This window comes from Anopheles bellator, chromosome 1, assembly GCF_943735745.2.
Source record: "Anopheles bellator chromosome 1, idAnoBellAS_SP24_06.2, whole genome shotgun sequence".
Classification (NCBI taxonomy): domain Eukaryota; kingdom Metazoa; phylum Arthropoda; class Insecta; order Diptera; family Culicidae; genus Anopheles; species Anopheles bellator.
The window spans coordinates 50,540,783-50,558,944 of NC_071285.1; the positions used below are offsets into that span (position 1 = coordinate 50,540,783).

At 52.8% G+C, this 18,162-nt stretch overlaps 1 protein-coding gene across 1 annotated transcript in view; it reads left to right on the forward strand.

Annotated features, from left to right (window-relative positions):
- Positions 1–7,122: 7,122 nt before the first annotated feature.
- Positions 7,123–18,162, forward strand: part of LOC131215794 (uncharacterized) — a 28,034-nt gene continuing 16,994 nt past the window's right edge. Inside the window, exons 1-5 of the mRNA XM_058210190.1 lie at positions 7,123–7,227; positions 14,811–15,153; positions 15,547–16,144; positions 16,379–17,292; positions 17,362–18,160. Coding sequence (XP_058066173.1) covers positions 7,123–7,227; positions 14,811–15,153; positions 15,547–16,144; positions 16,379–17,292; positions 17,362–18,160 — 2,759 coding nt within the window. The remainder of the gene's footprint in view (positions 7,228–14,810; positions 15,154–15,546; positions 16,145–16,378; positions 17,293–17,361; positions 18,161–18,162) is intronic.

Here is an 18,162-nt window from a genome sequence, read left to right on the forward strand (position 1 = left end):
CGTATAAGCCGAGGCTTGATTGGAAATGTGTCCCCGACGGACCATGGCGACCGAGGACGTTTATTTATGCTTCCGGCTATGATTAGATCTTCTTTTATTGGTATTATCTGTATGGGAAATGTACTGAAAATTGGGTTTACTTTCCGTGCCCCATGGGGGAGGTGCTTTTCTACCCACTCAGCGCGGCGTCCCCGCACCAATCGGGATAATAAGATGGGTTCGTATGTCCGAATGGGGCACCATGAGCGCCGGCAAAGTGTAAGGATTAGGGGGTTGCTGCTAAGGAGATCGGATCCTAGTGGGAAAGGCGCAAGACTGCTCTGGGAACTCTTTGGAACCCGAAAGAAGCGGCCACACAATGTCTCGTCCGTTAGCAGATGTGTCCATTTATTCCAAAACGATTAAAGCCATTATCAATCAAGCCGACGGAATGTCGTTCCGGAACATCAAGAAACATCATTTTATCGCCTTCTCCACTTCGGCCGAAGAAGGATGACTCCTCGGAGGCATTCGGGCACCGGTGCTGCCTCGGGACGATGAATTTAAACAACAATTCCGAAGCGTACACGTAGAAGCGCCAGTCCATAAATGGCCATCTTGGCCGCTTCATTTATTAATTCGCCCTCTCCGTTGGCTTTTTCCCGAATGCGGAAAAGAAATTCCCCGTGAGCCCGGTTCCCTCGGTGGCGATCCGTTGGAATTCTGGGTAGCGGGAGGCACCCCGGTGAGATGTCCTTCCGTTTGTTAGATGTTAGATCTAACGGCGGAAAGTGCCTGAAGATCGAATCAGAGCCCAGCCCGTCGGCGGCTCGGTCCTTTCGGTTCTCGATGCGACGATGACAAAATTGGAGACGCTTGCTCGGCAAGTGGATTACAGCCCGGCGGCGGCATCCTGACGCCCGTTCGAACGAAGACATTTTATTTCCCCTTATCTGTTCGTGAATATCTTTATGGATAGTTGGAAGAAAATAACTATTCCGACCGGAAGCGAACGGGCCAAAGTGTGGCCCACGAAGCAAAGAGCCAAAGAGCCAACGAGCCGTCAAGCTGACCGGTTGGCGGGTTTGAAATGAAGCAATAAACTAGAGAACGGTTCGTTAGCTCTCGGCTCCTGCTGCTGCTGCTGCTGCGGGAGAGCGAAGCCGTAATGTAATGTGTGTTTTAAAAGACAACGCAAGAAAGCGGACAGCGGGAAACTTATTTAACATCTCGCTAGCGATTGGAAACGAGTATCGCGCCCGAGATCTGGCTCCGATTCCGGGAAATGAGCCAAAAGACAGTACGCCCTGCTACGGTGCTGTTACGGAGCACTCCGAGCACATTGGGTAATAAGCCGAAAAGATCTTTTACCACAACACCGTAAGCTATTGAATTGCTTTTTATTTCGCCACGGTAATCTTCTTCGACAGTAATACAATCATTTGAATCCTTTTTTCAGCATATCCGCACGAGGCTTCTAGAACTACTATATAAATTAAATTACTATATAAATAACTTTACGAACAATTTAAAGAAACTGCTACTACTACTACTGCTACTACTACTACTAAGACGTCGTTTGATGGTTGCCACTTGCAAAAGCAAATCATGGCGATTCCCGAGTGGCGGACTCCTTTATCAACAATCGAACCCGGGGGCTCGCGTAAGGAGAAATAGTAATTCCGTTCGGCGGTCAAAAGTCGCGCTGTTGCCAAAACCCAACGCACGCCACCACCGCCCCATACACAACAAACACTGTCCGCCTGCCGAGGAGAGCACACAGAGAAGGATATGAAACGCAAACACGGGACGAGAAATTAGGAACAGCGCAGCTCCTTGCAATAAAATGTAAATAAGAAAATGAACCAAATTTCAGTGGCCCTACGGAACGGAAAGGACACTCCGCGACCGAGAGTGTCAGGAGAACCGCTGGTGGTGGCAATGTTTTTCTTTCCCTCCTCCCCGCTGAGGGCTTTCCCCCGGGGGCACCACTAGAACCGTTTCGGTGACGATGAAAAATGTTTGAAGACGAAGACAAATACCACGTCGTTCGGTGGAGGGCACAAAATGAAAAAGGCGCCAAAGCGGCCAAAACTTTTTCCCCCGTTCCACCGGGGCCACCGGGGAAACCTATCCCGGTACGCGTTAGAGCATAATCGTTGCCGCCAGGCGGGCGGCCTGTAACCTGCGGGCCCAACCATCAAACCGCTAGCTCGCTAAATGGTAAAGTTAAATAAAGAAAAACAAATCGCTGCCAAGGTGGCGTCTCGCGCCAACAGCCCACCCTCACGCTTGCTCTTGACTCCCTCGGCTTGGCACTGCAAATTATGCAAAAATTAAACCAATAATCGGCAAACACAAACGGCGTGTAAAGTGAGTGTTGTGGTGTGGCAGCAACTTGCGCGAGCGGCCGATCCGTGCGTTAATTTGTCCGACGGGTTCTTGTTTTCCGATGCCGGTCTGGGGGCTTGGTTCTAACGCGCCTTCCTAGAGCTTTCCACGGCTGCATTTGCATGCGAATGAAAAAACGGCCTGTCTCCATCCGCATGACTGCACCCCGAGCGTGCCATTCCAGGAAATCCGTCCGAATCCCTTGATCTCCCGTTCCCAATCAGGCCAACAAAGGAAGGAAAGCTCTGCACCACCTCGAGTCGGGTGCACTGCGAACGGTCGGAACGGAAAAGAAATCACTGACACTGAGATGCGCGTGTAGATGTCGGCCATTGGCAGAAGCCTCCGAGCCTCCTTTTTGCACCGGCGCCGAGCATAACTTGCGGAGCCAAGGGAGAGAAAAAACTAATTGAATTCATCTTGATCGACGTGAAGAATGATTGTCGAGCTGGGCCCGGAGAATCCGCTCGCTCGTCTTCGAGTGCCCCTTCTGTCGAGTCTTATCATGCCCGGTTTGTGTGTCATGGTTCCCCGTGGCCCCCAGGCCGCCCGTGAATGCACCGGATCCGGGTCCAGGACTCCTCTCCTAACCTCAACCGTCGATGGGTGGGTCTTCGGATGGGTGCCCTCGGTCCCGCATCAACCGCACGGGACGTCAAGGTAACCGACCTGGACTGGTCACACGGCGTAGGCTCACAATCATAATCAGATCAGATGATAGACAGGCGCCTAGCGAACCAGGCCGGGCAAACCGCTTCGATCTGCAGCGTCCGGGGCCGGGCCCTCATCGCTTTATCGATCTTCGATTCGCATCCGCCCCTTCCGGGCCGGGCTTGATTGACGTTCTTGCGAATGGCTCCGATGGCTTTCGTTCACCAGAAACCCGTTCCATTCACACTCGGCCCACCCCCACCCCCCGGCCGGTGCTCGGTGAACCATTTTACACACACCGGATGTTGCAGGATGCCTCTTAAAGCCTCGGCCGGGCGGGCACCGGTATATTGGGGCGAAGATTAAAATACAATACGCGGAGCAGCGAGAAGACGCAAGATACGCGTCCGATTACATCCCCGAACGCCAACACGTAAACTTCCGGCGCTGCGGATTGTTCGAACGGCTTCAGCGCACTGGCCGCAATCGTCCACACCGCAATCGGCGCGAGTGTCGAAGCGTAATGGAGTTAGATTACTGGCCTGCACCGATGCACTCCGAAGGCTCCGAAGGCCGCCTTCGAGTCCGGCTAGGGCTCGGGACGAAACCGGGCGGGAATGGTAGTGAAAAGTGAAAACGCCGTGACCGGTGCCGATGATCATTAAACTCGAGCGCCCTCGCGTCAAGTCGTCCGAAATGCTCGTCTCCGCCCATGGGAACGACCGTCGGGCGGAGCGAGAAGATTTCCCCGGAAAGCCAGTCGGAGAATATTATCCGACAATTTTCCATCGATCGGCGCTCTTGCGTAGGCTTATGCTGTGTGGGTCTGGGCGCCCGGACAAGCCTTTACTGGCCACTCGAGTAACCCGGCGGAGTGCTTTCGAGACGGGCAGCAAATGAACACGCTTTGTGGTAAGCAACGGCACTGGCACTGCGGCACTACAGCCCGTAGCGCTCTATGCTGCAACTTTATGCTGATTGATTGTGCTGTAGAGTCCGGCCACTGCCACAACAATGGGTTGCAATCGGATGCAATCGATGCTGGGCTGGTCGGTGGGTGCATTAAAAATGAGTGATTAACATGCAGCCATGCACCCTGTGCCATCGGCCGGAAGGATGGACGCATGATACCACCCATCCGGGTGGGTGGCAGATAACGATAATAATGGGGTAGGAAAATGTGGGAACTTACCATGCACAATGAATGTCAAATAAGACTGGCCCAGACCGCCTTGAGGAAAATCGAATTTCTACAGTCGCTTTGAGAGAGGTGAATGCGAAATTATGCTGTTCTGCCAGCCCTTCCAAGGACACGATCTAAAGCACGGGATAGGTACAATCGAACTAATGGGCTCAGTCATGCCACTTTCGGGGGTAGCCCAAGCCCAACCCGGTGGTGTTCATCATAGAGCGAAAGGCCGAAACTTCAATAAAAAAACGAAACTATCCCACAGTGGCCCCCAGGCGCACAGCTGTGCACCCTAACCCGATAATTGCACCCTTAGCATTAGAAAAGCAAAAAAAAGAGCCATCTATTGGCACCGTACGATGCGGTAAGGACCGCACCGCCACAAACCAACGGCCGGGCGGGCGGCAGCATATGGCTTCCTGTGCGAAAGGTGTAAATTTTCCCACCCAGAAAAAAGCGGCGAAGGCCGGTCCCCGTTCCCCAGGACGAACGCCGGCGAACGATCGAATCGGGTCGGTGTGTGTCTGTTTTTTCTTGCTTCCTTCTTTCTGTTGGCCTCCCACCGCTCTAGTACCGTTTGGCACCGTTCCCGAAGGTACACGTTCGAAAGTGCATGTCATTTGAGACGCGCCACCCTGCAAACGCCAACGGCTGGGTTGGTACCTGGGACCGAGAACCGCAGCATGTCCTGTGCGCGCACCTCCAGGGCGAATCCTTCGGAATAGGAGGTACTGCACCGGGGTGGGATGCAAAATATGAGTGAACGGAAAACAGCTGTAAAATTATCATAAAAGGACACAACACACTCCGGTGGCACACTCGGAACGGAACGTGTAATCAGCCCGGGACCAGACGGACGGATCCCTTCGACCGGGCGGGGACCCGCCCGTCTCGGAGCATAATTTGAACCGGTGACGGGACGGGTGACGCTGGGTGGGCAATCGAGGGCAAGGACAATGGCTAATAAGCGGCGGCCAACACCGCGCCACATAAACAAAATGAACGATAAGCGCACCGCACCGGGCGGCAGTATGATCAACCGATTCGCTGCTAAATAGTGAGCTTACCGAGCACCGCTTGGGGACTGAGGACTGCTGGCAGACCTCAGCTGTGTTGGGGACCGAAACAGCGGGTCCTTCGAAAGGATCGGAATTGAGTAAATTAATTCGCTACACTGGCACCGCCAGCGGGCGAGCGATCGTTTACGATCGCTCCTTCAGCTACACGAGCCGTGTACGTGCTGAACACGTTCCTCTCGCCACTATTTGTCACAATCACGGTGTAAAAAGAAGGACCTGGCTGGCAGTCCTTGTAGTGGCCCAGAAGGACTGCCACGACCGGCGACAAATCTGAGGAACAGTAAAAACATTTGAATAATTCCGTTATTATCGTTATTAATATTTGGCCCCGTATTCGTAAATCGTGCAACATGCGCCCGGGCACCTGCCGGGAGTGTGTGTCCAGCCCACCACCACTGCCCGCCCCGTAGGGGGCATCCTATGTTCCCAGGAGACACGCTTCGCTTCGAGGTGGACATTTCTTGATTTCACCGAGCCGGCACACGGAGGACTCTTTATTCTTTCCACAGAGCGAGTAAAGAAAAGAGAGAGAGAGAGAGAGAGAGAGAGAGAGTGAACGCTTGTCGCTTTTATGTAAATGCAGAGCATGGCCCCCGATTATTTATGCATCACAGTACACCCTTCTTCGGTCCTTCAGCCACTCTCGGCGCGGCTTGGCTTATGCTCGCCTATGCTGTCGGTCTGGCCGTGACAAACCTTACGGTACCTCTTATCGTGTGCCTAGGTGCCAAAACAACCGTTTCCCTTGATCGTCCCGGGTTCCCCATTGCGGCACGGTGCACCGACGGGCGCCCCCGGGAGTCGAATCGAAATGCATAATATTGCATTATTGGGGTGTTAGTTAAAGATTTGGCAGCCCGGGTCCACCGGGACCTTTATGATCGGGCCCCATTTTTTTATGATTATGCTAACCGCGCTCGCCGAGTGTTGATGGCCGCCGGGGCCAGCACACAGTGGGTCACGGTTTGCCGCGTTGCGGTTGCTTAGATTGGGATGGTCGGGCTGGCAGGTCGGGTGTCGCCTTGCACAGCCATCCATTTTGGCATTCCATTCCATTCATAATATTTTTATTGCCCCCAAAGTGTTATTGTTTCCGTTCGCTATGCTCCCGCGGTTCTTCCTGGCCATTGCACCCCGCCACACGACGGAGACCACACGAGTTACGACATAACGACGGAACAGTGACTGAAAGGAAAAGCATTAATAATAACTCTTCGGGGGCCCTTCGGATCCCGTGTGTTTGTGGGAAAAAAGGAATTATTCGGCTTTCCTTCGTACCCATGGGAGCTGGGGGCGGTTGGCAGGGCTTGAAATTTTGATGCATTTTTCATCAGTTGTTTCGAATCTGGCGCCACGTGGAGTAATTACTCAATTCCATTCGTTAGCCGCACAGCATTATCATCCAGTGCGATGCTTACCAACAATGCAATTTATTATCTACCAATTACTAGGGGCCTTTCCGTGCTCAAAAGTAATTTATTTAACACGCCGATGGTTCAATGCACTCAAACGCAGTGTCAAAAACCAATTAGCTTTGAATGTACTCATACAACTGGCCAGTGTAACTTCTGTAACAGACTGTCAACAAAAAAACTATTTGTGAACACTTTCAATGTAGTGACATAGCTTTAAAAGAATAAATAGAGAATTTTTTGTTCATGTATAAATTCACGGCACTTTTTAACCACAGTAGTATTCACAGCATATTTACTTAATAACTATTTTCATGATTTCTTCCCCATTTTTACTCACAGGAGAGGGTCCAGATCGGGCCGGATGTTTCCCCGGACGCCACCGTGACCATCCTGCCCCGCCGGGACCGTCCAGCCTCCTATGGGCAAGTGTGCCTCGAAGCAGCCAGCTCCCGGACTGAACGAATTTGGAAGCGCGCCGTACCTTGCGATCTGCAGTGAAAATGACGTCCTCTACATCAATGTGGTGAGTGGCCATGCTGCCGATACCTATTTGGACGTAGGGAGAAACCTTAAAGAGCACTCGCAAAACGGAGCGTTTTGCCCCATCATTTTTCGCCAGAAAATGGCCTTTGATACCGACCATGACCAAGAGAGAGAAATCTAATTTTCCCGGAGCGTATGGTCGCCTCGTTCGCGTAAAGTAATCAAAAGTCGCGGTGACGGTGGCCAACCTCCAACGACGACGACCACTGGCACCATTTGCCGTGACCTTGATAATGGGTTTCCTTATGGGGTGCCGCACGCAGCCCGGAGCCACAAAATGTCTCAATGCCCGAGTGGAGCACGGAAGATGCTGCCCCGCACACCGGACAAGCCCGCGGGCTATGGGGCACTTCGCGCCATTCGGTGCATTAACACGGTGCGGTTTGCTTGTAATGCACTCTACCCATTACTCCGCCACAGCCAGCCAGCCAGCATCTCTTTTTCACACTTCGTCACTTTTACACTCTCTCTTTCTCGCTCTCTGTCGACTTCACTTGGAACGTCGATTTTACACCGCTGCACTGCCGCCGGCCCGGCGACGTCTTAAGCCGCGAGTGCAACGAGGCGAGTTGGCGTGAGAAAAAGAAAATTAAAATTCATTGAAAATTGGCGGTTTCGATTGCGTCTAATTGAAAATTATACGCCATTAAAGGATTACCGGGTGGCCCATTGGCGACGGTGAAGCGTCTGTCGAGGGTGTCGATGTCTATGTTGCGGACCAAAACCAATCTTCTTGAGTTTGGTCAGTACCTTTAGCACTAAGCCCGAGGCAGCATTTTTAATCCAATGCGAGTCTATTGTTCCACTACTACGTTCATTTTACTACCGATTTTCATAAGCAAAAAAGAAGAATACCTTAAGGCAACTTAAGTTCGATTGCACATTAGACTTGTACACAATGAAGGGAATGATTCGGACCGACAGCATCTTGAGCTTCACAGCGTATCGCAATAGAAGCTTTTGTGAACGTTCAAAACGAAATCATTGAAACATTTCCCAAAGCTACATCCTCGAGCGACCGTCAACTTCCGGCCTTATTATCCTTCGTAAATCCGACCATCTCACCAGATGTCGCTCGGGTGCCTGGGGGAGAAAATTCACTTCCTCCGGTCGGGAAAGTCGATGAAAATGTTCCCACGCACGCGCACGGCTCCTGTGGTCCCTCTCTCTCTCTCTCTCTCTCTCACTGTCTGCGGCTCACCATAAAAGCCCCAAGACTCCTTCGGCCACTGGAAGGACTTCTCACTGGAAGAGTGGACACGCACATTGCGCGATGGCTTCGCTTTTCCAGCGTTTTTGGGGAAGGAAAACTCGGAAGGAAAATTGATAGTTCTGCAGTGGTACCGTTCTCGACGGACGTCCGTACGGGCAGCTCACCATTCGGAAGGCATTAATTTATTGGCTTCCCAGCGAAAAAGGCCCACAACATGCGCTCATCGCAGCCCTCGTCGAGTGTTGTTGAAATTCACCGGGCGAACGGAGTGAAATTGCGTTGAACCAAACTCCGTACGACGCATTTGCGCGACGGGCGTATTAATGGCGACCATCAGCATCGTCCTGCAATCGATAAACATTCACGTGATTCACACGGTGTTGCTGCCAGCCCGTGGCACGAAAGTGGACACCAAATAAACGAAATTGTGAAATGGTTTCAAGGAATCGGCAAATTTTACGTTCATAGTTGGGTTTGGTTGGTTTTCTTTACTTTTCCAATCCTTCCCCGTGCCCAAGGGCAGGTGGCAAAAAGAAAGTGAGAGAAAACCCTACGCAGAGTGAGAGAGAGATAGAAGCTGTGAAGAGTTTTTGCAAAAACATAAAAAGGGTGAACTCCGGTTCTCCGACAACAGACCGGGACCGGCGGAGGAAACCGGTTCGGGAGAAGCCCCCGGTTTGTATCGACGGTGGTGGTGTGCAGTGTGTATATGAACCGACCGTGTCCGCCGGCAGTTCCAGCTCCGGACGGTCCCGAGACATTCACCGTCAGCTATGGATGAGTGTCAGCAGCAGCTTGACTTTGAGGAGCTGGAAAAACTGTGCCGATACACGCCGGAGGACTTGTTAACGGACGAAGAGGGCGTCGACGGTGGGGAGGAAGTGCCAGTAGTTGGCGAAGCGGGCGGAGGAAGCGAGTTGGACGGTGACGGAAGGGGACGCGCAATGGTAAGTTCGGTCGGCATCGATTTGCTCGCCATCCTCTCCACGATGGCGAGAGATTATGTTGGCTGACGAAGAAATCGATGTTTCGATTGACGAAGAAAAAAAAGGTATCCTCTTTCGGTTCTTTCCCCACATAGCTCAGAAATAGGCCAACCTCTCTAGACGCATTACGTTAGGCATACAACATTGACAAACATTCCGTTATTCAAATCCATGCTTCGTTAACATTTGGCCTTAACAGCATAACTCAGCCACTCGTGCATACTCACGCGCCCTGATGATATTACATTACCAGGGAACCTTGAAGAGAGTCCTTGGGAAAATCACATCCTTCATAGCTTGGCGTGCTGCCGTAGTTCGAAGTTTCGTGGGCCGGCTTTCATCAACATTAGAGCCGCATCACGGCCGACGTAAGCAAATAGAGAAGGTACAGGCAAGCCACGGCCAGGACCGCACTACGCATGCTCGGCCCGTCGTTGTTTTGTTTACTTGCGTGCGTTCAAAGAGGGCCCAAGTGCCCATAAATGAGTAGCGCTCCGACGAAGGCAAGTCAACACTAATCGCTACCGCTCAGCATAACGATAGACCGCGAGACGGCAAGATTCCTAGTTGTAAAATTGCTAATGTCAACAGTGGAAGAGAAAGACGATAAAACATGGAGGTGGGACCGATGCCGACAGGTTTAGAAAAGATTCTGCGCAAATTCTATCCCATCTTTCATCTTGACCAGAGGATTCTAAATGCCATTTGACGAATAGAAACATAAACTGGCACTGTCAAGTTTATGCTTCATGCTTCGCTGGTATGCGTGTGAGGGCAATTTGCTGGCCCCGATAACTCGTTATGACACCGGAGTTCATGAACTTCACTTCGCCGTCGGACGTTGGCCCCGAGGTCTGCAGTCTCGAGGCATTGGAAAGTTGCATAGTATGCAGCCTAGGTGGTGCATTCTCTCGGCGCTCGGCAGGGCAGGGCGCTTATGTAGGCACATGATAGGACGTCTGGTGCGTGCTGGGCGCCAGACGGACGCCAGGTCAAAGCCACCCACTTGGACTCCCCCTTTGTGGTTGGTAATTATAGATTGGCCACTTCGTTTATAGCATTAAATATTCACGATAAAAACCCCGGTTAGCGTCTGGAAGAACACATCGCCACATTCTATGCTGTCAGTGGATCCAATCGATGGATCCTTCCGTTAAACCAGTCAAATCCAGTATTGATGCTAAAAAGTGGCCCCCGAGGGGTGACAAATTCCTTGTAGTTACATAATAATTGGATTTCTTTGCTCACTATTTGTGCCACTCGGCTGTCTCGTTCCGGTCGTTTTACGGTTGTTGGGAGACCGCACCTTTAGCACCGACACGGTCGCTCGTTCCGCTCACTAATCCCTCAGCTCTATCGAACGGACTTTGGGCATGGACGCATTAATGCGTTTTTCGGCTTCACAAATTGATGGGCTGTTGTCACAAAACTCACTTTCGTTTGCCAATTTTTGAGTCCACGGTTCCCAAAATTTACTTTCATTCGTTCGTCCCCACCGGAACCGCTCGAGAATGGCAGCTGGGGGGAGGCCGGTGAAAGTCATGATTTACCGTAACGTTAACAAATCGAAATACACTTGTGCGAACGGCTGCGAAAGCAGGTTCCGTCCCCGAAACAGACGGCAAATAATATGCAGATAAATTAATACATCTCGACCACGTCACGCTCGAGAGATCGATCCGCTGCGGTGCCGATAATTTTCCGCAGCACGCGGCATGGTCCTAAACACACGTTTAGGAGAAGGTACATATTTAAAAAAAAAGTCGCCAGTGGACAGGAAGGAAGGTAACGTTCACTTTTAAAACGATCTGGTCGCCCCGGGGAGCAAAAAATCGGAATCCAGTGCCCCGCAGTGAATGGGATGCGCAACCCATTCGTTCGTTCGGCGCTGCGGTGCGCCACTGCGAAGGATGTGTCTTTCGCATCGCCCGGCGATTATTGGCGGTTAATCTTCTTTTCGGAAAAACGCGATGCACGGTTCGGTGCTGGTGGTTCGCGTGCTGGGCTGGCGGCCTGGTGAGCCCAGATTTGCCCTGCGTGATAGTGTGCCATCGGAGTTCGTGAGATCGCCCGGCACGAGATAAGTGCGCGCGCGCCGTGTACAACATAATGTCTTGGCTGCATGGTTCGCCGTGTGGCAGGGTGATGTTTTATGCATAACAACAATCGATTTAGAGCGGCGAAGAGCAGCGCAGTGACTTTGCAGCCGGCCGCGTGCCAACGGTGCCATCGGTGGTGCCGGAGTAATTGAAGCACCGAACCCTATCATGCGCGCGCCTAGGCCTAGGTGCATTAGATGCGCTCCAAAGCCCGATGGTTCACGGTGCAAACGAAATGGTAAACGATTTTCTCTCATTTGGCCCCCGTGATCCTTTTCAACCCCTGATCGGAGGTGGGTTGCATCGGGCTCGGTACCGTAAATAAACGATCCATAAAAATGAAAGGTTAATAACAGGTTAATTCCACTCCATTCCATTCAATTTCCAACCAACTGGCCCCGATAGGGCAGGCTCCGTGTTGGGCTTCGGGTTGGTTGTTAGGCTGAAGCACAATGCTGCATTATTGCACCGCGTTGCCACACATAATTGGATAAGTGTAACGAGGATAAACGTGTATCCATTACTTAACAATGTTCCTCCACCTCGCTCGGCACCAGCAGATAATCGTTTTCTTTGACGCTTTTCGTTACGCAACCGCCCATCTTGGGGTCCTTCCCAGTCCGCGTCGGTAAGCGCGCGGAAAATGCGCGAGTCACTGTACCCCGGTGATACCCTTGGGCTAGACCGCCTTGGGTCACCTTGCCTCCTGCGGGCTTGTGGTTCAGTTTTTCACCCCAATCGATTTCCGATGCAAATGATGGTACACAATCCGGGCCAAATAGTTAGACAGTTGGCAAGCGTGGAGCGCAGGACGAACGAACTTTGGGTGCTGTGTTGCAGCAACTTTTATGATCATTAGGTTGATACGCAGAGCGCAGAGCATGACTGGGCTGGCCGAGTGCCAACAAATACGGAATCGATTCACGAAACACACGCATAGCGGGTCCTTCGCTGGCACTTTGTCTTCGGTGTGTCAAACCAACGGACCATCTGAGCAAACGTGAGAACATAAACACTGTGGCAGACAGAAGAGGTCATAACCATAGCGGTGTGCTGCATTGCCGTCGGTGCCGTCTGGGGATCTCGGCAAATAGTTACTCTTCGACGTGTGAGCCACTGACAAGTCAACAACATCCAACTGGCTGCGGGAATAAAGTCCGGCCGTAACCGTTTTTCGACACTTCAAACCGAAGCACCGAGCGCTTAACCTCATCATAAAATTGTAATTGCGAAGAGGGCGCGCTAATGCCACCGGTGAATGTGCAATGAGATGAGAGCCCCATTGTTGGCTGCTCTTAAATTACTATCCCCGAGAGCAAAATGGTTCCCTTCAAATCGCCCCACCGGGAGGGGGCGGTAGCTCAGCCCACCGAAACCTTTCTCCAATTAACAACGTTCATTTTCATTTCATTTTTAAACTCACCCGAGGAGCGGACAAAAACCCAAGACGCGACAAGCGAAACAAAAAACCAAAACTCACGATCCATTTCCCTTTGACAAGCGCTGCACAGCGTTTTCCTTCGCTACTCCACCACCGTTTGCCCCAGCATAATTCGAACCCATTTAGCAAAAGCGTTACTTCCTTTCCCCCGTTTTCGTCGGTGCCGTGGTTTTTGGGACAAAAAACCCGCTCCGAAGATCGGTCGCCGGCGTCGGACCGATCACGAGAAGTGGTGAGAAGCGCAGCATAGCCAGCATGCTTTCACCGGCACGTTTTACACAAGAATTCGAGCTCAGGCCACGAGGGGGGGAGGGAAAAAATAAAAATCGATGCCAATATCGTTAAGCCACAACTAGGCGCTCTGTGTGCGCCCTAATGCTCCAGATCCCATCATTAGGTCCAAAACTCGGCTGAACGTTCAACCAGTCAGACTCCAGACAATTGCAATTACTGGCCCCAAAGCGTTCCAATTCCCTTCTCTCGTTCGAGGAGGAGCTGCTCTGTCTCCTAGCCCCGGTACCCGGTACTTGGGTACTCGGCCCCAGCATGCTATGCCGAGGTCGTACCGTATGTCAAAGGCAACATGTACCTGAAATCAAGTTCAAATGTTGGAACCACTTACCATCCACTCGCACTCGTGGAGAAGCATTCGGGACGAGCCTCCTCTCCGCAACCTTCACAACGTAAATCGATTATCTGAAATTTTGGGGTTGCCTTTCTGAAAACAACTCTTTTTAAGGCTACCCGGGGAAATGGAAATGTAACACCGAACAACAGGGAAATAAAGATTGAAAGGTAGAGAATGGGTTTGTATGACCTGAACCTCTGGCCATAGGCCTCCCCCCGGGTGAGGCTCCAAAACGGCACCCATCCGATGCGCTGCGATGCCTTCACCACGCAAACTCCGACCTTTTCTGCTCGCACTGAAAGATGCAACGCTATGTTGGTGTGCTGGCCTTGAAGGGTGGAATGAATCATTTCACCTTTGCCGGGGTCCGTTTTCATATGCTAGATACTTACACATCCCGTCGTGAATGGCCTAATCGGCATGCAATGGAATGTGTAAAGCTGGAAACTCGTGTGTTGTTAGTTAGGTATGTTAGTGGAAGTTTACCGTTATGTCTCTGGCAGGGGATGTAAATATTTCTATGCTTTTTTACAATTATGTGCATTGTTTTTTGTACCAACCTTATGCTTCGAAAGGTCAGTCTCATTCTGTAGAATTAACAGCAACACCAGCATTGACTTTCGTTGCTCTTCTTATTTCATCAATCACTGGGCAAATGAAACGTCGCAGAAACGTTTATGAAATGCAGCTTCGATGGTTGTTGATGAAAGTCTTTCTTGCATCGAACTGAAAAAGGAATTTATTTGGGGAACCCCTTATTGGAAAATCCAGATCTAACCTAATCCGATTATCATCTTTCCGGAGGACACCAACTTCCACCGTGCAGCACTTCGTCAATTTGGAAAAGGAGTTGTTTTGGACGATGGAGATGGACGAAGTGTGTTTGCATTCCAACGGCAATTATTACTGCGAATAAAAGCAATTAAAGATTCGTTTCAAAAAGTGTATGGGTGTTGACTTAACGAAAAACGCGACCTAAATTTAACTAACACACCTGTTGTAAGCCACCATCCTCACGTAGGTCCAAGCAATTAGTGTCTGCGTTTGTAAACAGTGCGCTTCGACGGCGCTTGGCGTGGAACCCGTCCACAGTACGGTTGCAGCGCGCCGCCAGCGTCGGATGGGAACCACACGACAAGCAACAGGGCAATCACAGTAGTACAGCACTTCTCCTCACTCTTCTGCTCCTTGCACAGGGCCAGTCGGAGAGCAAGAAGTCATCCAAGAAGGCGACGGCCGACGGTGGACCGCAGACGAAGGGCACGGCGATGTCTTTCGGCTTCAAGAAGTACAAGGTCCACCGACAGGCGACCGGCGGTTCGGGTACGGCCGACGGTGACGGTGGCGTGGCAACCAGCACCGACGCGCCAGTTCCGGGAGCGGTGGCCAATCAGATCAAAAAGCTCAACGCCAACGGCAACGTGCTGCTGGCCAATGCGACACTGGAAAGAGAGAAAGCGGAAAGGGACCTCGTCCAGGCGACCGTAATCTCGAACCCTGGTGTCGATGCCGGGTTCAGCGACAAAAACGGCAATACTGGTAAGTGTACGATGCGCCGTTGGCCACTCCACGAAACTGCACTACGCAAACACAGAACGGTTAGAATAGGCCCAGGGCTATCGCAGTAGTTGTGTGCACAACGAGCAAAAAGGCTGCTGCGATCGATCAGTAACTTTGCAGCAGTTGATCTGCTCAAACACGCGTTTGTCGCCAAGGCCAATCTACCCACAGCTACGTAGGTAGTCCAATGGCGAACGCGTTCCTGTTTGCCATTTTCGGGTGCACGCTCAGTCAGACTCCGATTCCGATCGGTAAGGTATACTCTCACGGTCAATCGATCACCGAGAACTCTGTGTGTAAAGGCGTGTCACAGTTGGTCCCCAAAAACACCGGCTGATATCATTCTTTCTCTGTCTCCGGCCCCTGCGACAGGTTTGGCAGATTCAGAAGATCGGTCCAGTAGCACCGGCAGATCGACACCACGGTTGCAGCCGGCCAAGAAGGACAGCCACGGAGCGCCGTACCGCAGCAATCGGTTCGGGTTCCGCACCAACAACATCGTCCGGCCCGCGTCGGTCGGTCTGCAGCCGCGGGTGGCCAACGATCTCGACAAAAACTCCAACAACAACAACAACAACAATGTGCACCCCAACAACAACAATAACAATAACAACGTGTACGTGGTCGCTGACAAGCGCCGCTCGAAGAGTGCCTCTTCGGCGGCATCCGCACGCACAACCTTTGCACCGCTCACGGCGGCCACCGGAAGTGCAACACCGGCCAGTGGGCCCGGTGTTGGCCACCCGCTGGCGCTGCACCAGCACGCATACGGTGGCGGTGCGTTGCAACGCCCGCAGCCGAAATACCAGACGCCGAATACAAAAATAGCTCACAGCACGCCGCCTGCTACGGTGCCGGACACAGCGTCCAACGGTGCCGGAGACACTTATCAACCGTCGGTGGCAAAGGCGCATCAGTACGCGCCAGCGAGCGAGGCCGGACAGAGTTCCCCGGTTGCCGGAACGTTGCCGTAAGTACCAATCGGAATGTGCTCGTGCGGTGGTTGTCAACGTCAACGTGTGCTTAGTTTCCAATGGAGATGTAACAACAGTGCCTTAAGGGATTCCTCACTGATTTGAGGTTAGATGTTTGCTCCCCGTAGCGGCTACCTGCGTCACGAGACACACGCATTGCGAAGAAATGGCGATTTATTAATAGCTCCATCGTCTGTTGCCTCATATTCTCATCTCTCTCTCATACACAGGGGCAAACCACCGGTCGGTGCAGTGGCGAAACTAGGCCAGGAAGCGCTGGTAGCCAGCAAGTTTACGCTGCACTCGTCGAGCCTCCCGAAACCACAGTATCCGGTGTCGATCTCGCTGACGGGCAGTGTGCCGCCGGTGGGCGCTCCCAGCCCTCGCTACACTATGGATACGAAGGGTGCCAAGCACGCGGTAAACGTGAGCCGTAAGGAGTTTGCCACGGCGGCCGGTCCGGCACCGGTGGCCCTCGAGGACACGACGACGGCTACCACCAGCAGCATCCGGATGCCTCGGCAGCGGTACCGCAACCTAGCGATGGTGATGAGCGGCCGCCACAAGTTTGAGGTGCGCGATCTCGAGGCGCTAACGACGGAACCGATCGTACCGCTGCCCCTGCCGGAGCTACCGAGTGCGTTCGGGAACACGGCAAACCAGCGTACGGCCTCGCTGAGTGGCTTGATCCGCTCGTCCGAGCTGACCGCCAGTGGGCTGGGTGGAGTCGCCGATGGCACCCTGGACGACGACATTGACATTAACGATAATCGCTACGAGAGCAACGGCGCCGAGGCCGAACAGGACGACGATGGGACGTTGACGGTGGCGAGAGACTTGGAGGCGGCCGCCCGCAAAGAGTGCTTCTCGGACGGGGAAAGCCTCGAGGAGGAGAAACTGCGGCGCGACAACAATTCGTCGGAGAAGAGCCTCAAAGGAGCGCTGATTATGGACGACGCGAAACCAGTCGGTCCCGGACATTCCCGTGTTTCGTGGTGTGACGCTGGTGTGGCGCTCGCTCTGGAGGACGGCGAGAAGAAGGAACAAAGTCGTGCCCCAGAAAAGGACATACCTCCGCAACGGCAGCAAGAGGAAGAGGAAGACATTAGCTCGGTAACCATTACCGCTGGCCACTCGTCGTTCTGTAAGTTTCCGTGTGTCGCTTAAACAATTATGCACCCTTGGCTTACACTGCCCTGCGGTCTTCTTTCAGCTTCCTTCTCGGCGCCCGTCCCGATGGACGTGTCGACCAATCTGGACAGTGTCTCGGAGGTCCTGATAAGCTTCACCGACCCAGGCACGGACCCGTTGGCCAGCAGTGAAGCCGCCGATCTGCCGAACCGGATGTACCGCAACGAGCAGGCCAAATTCGCCGCCATGGCTGCCGCCATCAGCGATGTGGTTCTGCTGGACGACGAAACCTCGCCAACCGACAGTCTCGTCAGCAGCTGCTGCACTGACAATTCGGACGATGCCAAAAAGCCACGAGCCACCAAAAAGGGTGCGGAAAATGCAAAGGACAAGGAGAAGGACATTGACGAAATTTCGCCGGAACTGGAGGAGCTCACCAGTCCCGTTTCGCCGGGCACTCCGACACACGCGTCCAACTCGCTATCGCTCTCCGATGGTGGCCGTGACTTTCTGATCGACGACGAGATCGCCGACCAACCGGGGCTAGTTTTCGACGAAGGTAGCACCCTCGATCTGGGATCGCTCAACCTGAACCTAGCGTCCCAGCCGCCCGATACGCCCATGTCGAAGCACTCCAACAAGCGGCCGGCCACTGGGACGGCCGATCACTCGGTGACACCCAAGGCAACCCCTCCGGTTCCGAAGCCGCGCAAAGTGCTTGCGGAAACATACGAATCACCGGCCCTGTCGCGTAAATCCATGCGCAGCAACCGACTGGCGAGAGCCGAATCGTTGGATACCCTGTCGCCGTGTGATTCGATCGCCTCCGACGACTTTATGCTGGACTTTGACTGCAACAGTAGCATGGATTCGATCGATAGGT